The sequence below is a fragment of the Lampetra fluviatilis genome, chromosome 67, assembly GCF_964198595.1.
Source record: "Lampetra fluviatilis chromosome 67, kcLamFluv1.1, whole genome shotgun sequence".
Classification (NCBI taxonomy): Eukaryota; Metazoa; Chordata; class Hyperoartia; order Petromyzontiformes; family Petromyzontidae; genus Lampetra; species Lampetra fluviatilis.
This window is the reverse complement of record NC_136341.1, coordinates 1332408-1340518: the sequence shown is the minus strand read 5'-3', so window position 1 is coordinate 1340518 and position 8111 is coordinate 1332408. Positions and strand designations below refer to the sequence as shown.

At 48.6% G+C, this 8111-nt stretch overlaps 1 protein-coding gene across 1 annotated transcript; it reads left to right on the top strand.

Moving 5' to 3' along the window:
* Positions 1–762: 762 nt before the first annotated feature.
* Positions 763–5535, top strand: LOC144952344 (uncharacterized). The gene is made up of 2 exons (XM_078882721.1): positions 763–5213; positions 5257–5535. The coding sequence occupies exons 1-2, from the start codon at positions 4317–4319 to the stop codon at positions 5464–5466; spliced, it is 1107 nt and encodes a 368-aa protein (XP_078738847.1). The 5' UTR covers positions 763–4316; the 3' UTR covers positions 5467–5535.
* Positions 5536–8111: the final 2576 nt, after the last annotated feature.

The window sequence follows — 8111 nt, the reverse complement described above, 5'->3', positions numbered from 1 at the left end:
GCATGGGGTCAGGGGGCGAGCCAGACCATCGCCAAACCGCCGGTAACCTCTCCAGCAGTTTCAAGAATGGGTGAGTGGGTGGGTAGATGGGTGAGTGAGTGAACGGCTGAGTGAGTGAGTGAATGTGTGTGTGTGAATGAGTGGAGTTTGTACGATCTCCCCCTGTTCTACAGAGTGAGTGAGTAGAGTTTGTATGATCTCCCCCTGTTCTACAGAGTGAATGAGTGGAGTTTGTATGATCTCCCCCTGTTCTACAGAGTGAGTGAGTAGAGTTTGTATGATCTCCCCCTGTTCTACAGAGTGAGTGAGTGGAGTTTGTATGATCTCCCCCTGTTCTACAGAGTGAATGAGTGGAGTTTGTATGATCTCCCCCTGTTCTACAGAGTGAGTGAGTGGAGTTTGTGTGATCTCCCCCTGTTCTACAGAGTGAGTGGAGTTTGTATGATCTCCCCCTGTTCTACAGAGTGAGTGAGTGGAGTTTGTAGGATCTCCCCCTGTTCTACAGAGTGAGTGAGTGGAGTTTGTGTGTTCTCCCCCTGTACTACAGAGTGAGTGAGTGGAGTTTGTGTGATCTCCCCCTGTTCTACAGAGTGAGTGGAGTTTGTATGATCTCCCCCTGTTCTACAGAGTGAGTGAGTGGAGTTTGTATGATCTCCCCCTGTTCTACAGAGTGAGTGAGTGGAGTTTGTATGATCTCCCCCTGTTCTACAGAGTGAGTGAGTGGAGTTTGTATGATCTCCCCCTGTTCTACAGAGTGAGTGAGTGGAGTTTGTATGATCTCCCCCTGTTCTACAGAGTGAGTGAGTGGAGTTTGTATGATCTCCCCCTGTTCTACAGAGTGAGTGGAGTTTGTGTTCTCTCGCTCTGTTCTGGGTGTACTCTCCCATAGCTAAACCCACAACCACAGTGGAACTGCGACTGTGCCCGCCGTGCCAAACCTGATCTCACCGTGCCAAACCGGAGCTTACCGTGACAAACTTGAGTTCACCGTGCCAAAACGGAGCTTACCGTGACAAACCTGATCTCACCGTGACAAACTTGAGCTCACCGTGCCAAAACGGAGCTTACCGTGACAAACTTGAGCTCACCGTGCCAAACTTGAGCTCACCGTGCCAAAACGGAGCTTACCGTGACAAACTTGAGCTCACCGTGCCAAACCTGATCTCACCGTGACAAACTTGAGCTCACCGTGCCAAAACGGAGCTTACCGTGACAAACTTGAGCTCACCGTGCCAAAACGGAGCTTACCGTGACAAACTTGAGCTCACCGTGCCAAACCGGAGCTTACCGTGACAAACTTGAGCTCACCGTGCCAAAACGGAGCTTACCGTGACAAACCGGAGCTTACCGTGACAAACCTGATCTTACCGTGACAAAACCTGGATAGGAGAGACTCCAAATGTACATACGCCACTGCTGTGATCGAACCCACGAACCTCCTGTAGACCAGGCGAGGTCGTTAACATCTCTTGGGGCCAAGTATACAGCAGGCGTCCGTCAGGGTCCGGCATCGAACCCACGAACCTCCTGTAGACCAGGCGAGGTCGTTAACATCTCTTGGGGCCAAGTATACAGCAGGCGTCCGTCAGGGTCCGGCATCGAACCCACGAACCTCCTATAGACCAGGCGAGGTAATTAACATCTCTTGGGGCCAAGTATACAGCAGGCGTCCGTCAGGGTCCGGCATCGAACCCACGAACCTCCTGTAGACCAGGCGAGGTCGTTAACATCTCTCCGCTGTCGACGTCCAGGGATTTCAGGCACAGCGTCATGAGCCTCGGGCATTCAGTCGAGAGACAGAGAGAGACGTTAACATCTCCCAGCTCCGGTGGCTAGGAGATGTTAACTACTTAGCTTGGTCTACAGGAGGTCGCGGGTTTCGATCCCGACCCTGACGACGACTGTTGTTTATTGGGAGTCTGGATGTCTCTCTCCCCCCCCCCCATCCACATTCTGAATCGATATCACGCGTTTTAGAGGGTCATGCTCATGAATGTCCACGTGATGAGGATGATGATGATAAGCCACTTGGTTGAGCCGCGATCATTTGCGCGAGACGAGATCGCTTCTGAACGAGAGATACACAGGCAGCTCAGTAAGTGTGGGGCCTTTGCCCGGTAAGATACAAAAAGAAATAGTTTTTATGAACCAAACGTGGACACCTCACCTCATCTATCTCCATCTCATCTCTCGGATTCCCCTTCATCTCTTCGATGTCGTTTTCCAAAGCCCAAGCGTACACTCTGGAATGGAGTTTGTGTGACCCTCCCCCCTGTTCTACAGAGTGAGTGGAGTTTGTATGATCTCCCGCTGTCTACAAAGTGAGTGGAAATTGTATGATCTCCCCCTGTTCTACAGAGGGAGTGGAGTTTGTTTGATCTCCCCCTGTTCTACATTAAGCGCAGTTTGTATGATCTACCCCTGTTCTACAGAGTGAGTGAGTGGAGTTTGTATGCTCTCCCCCTGGTCTACAGAGTGAGTTGAGTTTGTATGCCCGACATAACCGCCACCTCTGACAGAAAAAAAACAAATTCGGGCAGCGCCCTCCCCACACCCCCGGAAACTTGAAGGGACGTTCCGTTCCGGACGCACACGCACGCACGCACATGTGCGTCCATGAAACGATGATGTCGTATCATCGCCATTGTGTAGGGTTTTGCTTATCCGCGCCCCCCTGGGTCGAAGGCCGTCTGTGCTGTTCTACTCCCCCCACCGCAACCCTCCCCTCCCCGCCGACCCTGCCGGCTTTAGCGACAAAGCCACAGTGACTTCTGCGGGCCAACAAGCCAAATCCGGTTGTGGGATCGGGCGGTTATTGGTTAAAGGCTGACAAAAACCGCCACCACCACCGCTGCCACCAATCGTCATCTTCGCTGCTACCTCCTCTTTTACCACCACCTCCTCCTTCCGTCGTCATCGCGTTCGATAAAGACGCTGTGCGTAGCATGGCGGCACGTGTCCCCCCCCACAGCGACCACAGGCCAAGAATGGGCGGTCGCGGGACTGCCAAGATGGCGGCCACCCACTGCCAAAAATGGCGGCCGCCGACAACTGTTGCCAAGATGGCCACCGCCAACTGTTGCCAAGATGGCGGCCGCCGCCAACTGTTGCCAAGATGGCGGCCGCCGCCAACTGTTGCCAAGATGGCGGCCACCGCTGAATTGCCAAGATGGCGACCGTTGCCAAGATGGCCGCCGCCGACTGTTGCCAAGATGGCGGCCGCCGCTGACTTGCCAAGATGGCGGCCGCCGACTGTTGCCAAAATGACGGCCACTGCCACAAGATGGCGGCCGCCGACTGCCAAAAATGGCGGCCGCGGACTGCTAAGATGGCAGCCGTCAACGACTGGCAAGATGGCGACCGCCGACTGCCAAATATGGCGACAGGAACGTGGCCGGGAATGTGATTTTATTCATTTAATATTTTTAAATTTATTTCAACTCCCCCCCCCCCCCCCCCCCTCGTCGGTCGTGAATTTTGCACCCAAGGTTGAGCCTCGCACCTTGGCCCAAATTGCTTGCATGTGTGCATGCGTGTGTGTGTACATATATATAAATAAAATATAATATAAGAAATCGAGTTAAGGCGCGGCGGTGGCCAGGCCTCTGGTTTGATCACAGGCCTGGCCGCGCCTGGTTCACGGGAAACAGCCGATAGGCTCCCACTAGTTTAGTTTTCGTTGAACGTTCGTTTTGTTAATTTATTTTATTTATTTTTTTTACTTGCCGATCGATGATACTACCTTTGCACACATTTCACGATCTCTTTCTCTCTCTGTGTTGGACAGGAGGGGGGAGAGTTATTGTTGGAAGGACGTTCGGTTTGCGGATTGTTTGTCTTCCCGTGGGGCTGAGAAAATGCACCGTCGATTTGATTGGTCGGAGCAGTTGGGGGGGGGGGGGGTCGCTCCCTTCCTTTGTCTGTGTCTTTGTCTGTGTTTATCTCTGTGTGTGTATCTCCATGTGTGTCTCTATGTGTGTGTGTTACTGTGTATCTATGTATGTGTCACTGTGTCTATCTGTGCTAATGTGTGTGTCTGTGTGGGTAGTCTGTGTTTATTTCTGTGTCTATCTCTGTGTCTGGGTGTCTGTGTCTATCTCTGTGTGTCTGGGTGTGTATCTCTCTGTGTGTCTTTCTCCTGTGCGTCCCATGTGGCTGTCTGATCTGTTCTAATGTCTCCCCTACTTCTGTGTCTCTGTCTCTAATGTCTGTGTATCCCGGTGTCTCTCTGTCCGTGTGCCTCGCTGACTGTGTCTCAGTGTCTCTCTCCCCATGTCCATGAGTCTCAGTTGCTCCGTGTCTGTCTGTCTGTCCGCATGTCCATGTGTCTCAGCGTATTTCTGTGTCTCTGTCCCCGTGTCTCAGTGTCTGTGTGTCTGTGTGTCTCAGAGTCTGTGTGTCTGTGTGTTTCAGTGTCTGTGTGTCTGTGTGTCTCAGTGTCTGTGTCTCTCAGTGTCTGTGTGTCTCCGTGTCTGTGTGTCTCAGTGTCTGTGTCTCAGTGTCTGTGTGTCTCCGTGTCTGTGTGTCTCCGTGTCTGTGTGTCTCAGTGTCTGTGTCTCAGTATCTGTGTGTCTCAGTGTCTGTGTCTCAGTGTCTGTGTGTCTCAGTGTCTCCGTGTCTGTGTGTCTCAGTCTTTGTGTGTCTCAGTGTTTGTCTATCTCCGTGTCCGTGTGTTTCCCCCTATCCGTCCTTTTCAGCGCATCTCTTTCCCCGTGTCTCCCTGTGTCTCCGTTGTCTGCGTCTCTGTGTGTCTCTGTGTGTCTCTGTGTGCTTCTGGCCTGGAGGTGTCTCTGTGTGTCTCTGTCTCTGTGTGTCTCTGTCTCTGTGTGTCTCTGTGTGTGTCTCTGTGTGCTTCTGGCCTGGAGGTGTCTCTGTGTGTCTCTGTCTCTGTGTGTATCTGTGTGTCTCTGTCTCTGTGTGTCTCTGTGTGCCTCTGGACTGGAGGTGTCTCTGTGTGTCTCCGTTGTCTGCGTCTGTGTGTGTCTCTGTGTGTCTCTGGACCGGAGGTGTCTCTGTGTGCCTCTGGCCTGGAGGTGTCTCTGTGTGTCTCTGTTTCTGTGTGTCTCTGTTTCTGTGTGTGTCTCTGTGTGTGTCTCTGTCTCGGTGTGTCTCTGTCTCTGTGTGTCTGTGTGTCTCTGTGTGCCTCTGGATTGGAGGTGTCTCCGTGTGTCTCTGTGTGCCTCCGTGTGTCTCTGTGTGCCTCTGGCCTGGAGGTGTCTCTGTGTGTCTCTGTCTCTGTGTGTCACTGGACTGGAGGTGTATCTGTGTGTCTCTGTGTGTCTCTGTGTGTGTCTCTGTGTGTCACTGTGTGTCTTTGTCTCTGTGTGTCTCTGTGTGTCTCTGTCTCTGTGTGCCTCTGGCCTGGAGGTGTCTCTGTCCGTGCTGTGTAGAGCTTCGTCTCCCTCTCTCTCTCTCTTCTGTTGGTATTTTATCGACGCATGCCCATGCATGTCACTCTACTATTAAATACAAAGTCTCGGTAATTAACGATAATTAATGACGATGATGATGATTGATGATAATAAAAAAAACACTTTTGCCGTAACGACTTGGGGAGGAGGATCTACCCAAGGACACGCGCGCGACATTCACTCATTTTGGGTTTTTAACAAAAACGATGACCGCGTCTCGAGATGATGGAACAACAACAACCACAACAATCACAACAACAACCACAACAACATAAACCACAACAACCACAACAACATAAACCACAACATAAACCACAACATAAACCACAACAATCACAACAACAACCACAACAACAATCACAACAACAACCACAACAACATAAACCACAACAACCACAACAACAGAAACCACAACATAAACCACAACAATCACAACAAAATAAACCACAACATAAACCACAACAGTCACAACAACAACCACAACAACATAAACAACAACATAAACCACAACAATCACAACCAACCACAACAACATAAACCACAACAGTCACAACAACAACCACAACAACATAAACCACAACATAAACCACAACAATCACAACAACATAAACAACAACATAAACCACAACAACCACAACAACATAAACAACAACAGTCACAACAACAACCACAACAACATAAACCACAACATAAACCACAACAATCACAACAACAACCACAACAACATAAACAACAACATAAACCACAACAATCACAACAACATAAACAACAACATAAACCACAACAATCACAACAACAACCACAACAACATAAACCACAACAATCACAACAACAACCACAACAACATAAACAACAACATAAACCACAACAATCACAACAACAACCACAACAACATAAACAACAACATAAACCACAACAATCACAACAACAACCACAACAACATAAACAACAACATAAACCACAACAATCACAACAACATAAACAACAACATAAACCACAACAATCACAACAACATAAACCACAACAATCACAACAACAACCACAACAACAAAAACCACAACAATCACAACAACATAAACAACAACATAAACCACAACAATCACAACAACAACCACAACAACATAAACCACAACATAAACCACAACAATCACAACAACAACCACAACAACATTAACCACAACAATCACAACAACATAAACAACAACATAAACCACAACAATCACAACAACATAAACAACAACATAAACCACAACAATCACAACAACAACCACAACAACATAAACCACAACAGTCACAACAACAACCACAACAACATAAACAACAACATAAACCACAACAACCACAACAACAACCACAACAACATAAACCACAACAATCACAACAGCAACCACAACAACATAAACCACAACATAAACCACAACAATCACAACAACAACCACAACAACATAAACCACAACAGTCACAACAACCACAACAGTCACAACAACCACAACAGTCACAACAACCACAACAGTCACAACAAGCACAACAAACCACAACAGCTACAGCTTCAACCATCACCACAACAACCACCATCACAACAGCCACAACCACCACAAACAGCCACAACCACCACAACAACTAACACAACTACCACCACAACAATCACAACCACAATAACCAGAACTATAACAATTACAACCACCACAACAACAGCGTCCACCGCGGTTTCATTTTTGCGTTTACAATTTTCAATTTAAAAAAACCTGAAACATTTGAAACCTCAACAACAACTTAACAACAACTTAACAACAACTTAACAACAACTTAAAAACAACAACATGACATCAACATCTTCGTCGATTACCGATCCTTGTTCTGCTTCCAGAAATTAAGTTACTCGGTTTGCAGGAGTGGGGTGGGTGGGATGGGTGGAGTGGGGTGAGAGTGACTGAATGAGTGATTGAGAGTGACTGAATGAGTGAGAGTGAGTGATTGAGTGAGTGGAGTGTGTGTGTTTTCTCCCCCTGTTCTACAGAGTGAAAGTGAGTGAATGAGTTAGAGTGAGTGAATGGAGTGTGTGTGTTCTCTCCCCCTAATCTGCAGTGAGTGTGAGTGACTGAATGAGTGAGAGTGGGTGATTGAGTGAGTGGAGTGTGTGTGTTTTCTCCCCCTGTTCTACAGAGTGAAAGTGAGTGAATGAGTTGGAGTGAGTGAATGGAGTGTGTGTTTTCTCCCCCTGTTCTACAGAGTGAAAGTGAGTGAATGAGTTAGAGTGAGTGAATGGAGTGTGTGTGTTCTCTCCCCCTAATCTGCAGTGAGTGTGAGTGACTGAATGAGTGAGAGTGACTGAATGAGTGAGTGGAGTGTGTGTGTTTTCTCCCCCTGTTCTACAGAGTGAAAGTGAGTGAATGAGTTGGAGTGAGTGAATGGAGTGTGTGTTTTCTCCCCCTGTTCTACAGAGTGAAAGTGAGTGAATGAGTTAGAGTGAGTGAATGGAGTATGTGTTCTCTCCCCATAATCTGCAGTGAGTGAGAGTGACTGAATGAGTGAGTGAGAGTGAATGAGTGGAGTGTGTGTGTGTTCTCTCCCCCTGTTCTACAGAGGAGGAGGAGGTCACGGAATAGACCCAGCAGGTGTCATGGGTTGACTGCTGCTGTGCCAGGCTAGGTGCAGGAGAAGGGCACGGGACAGACCCAGCAGATGTCATGGATTGACTGC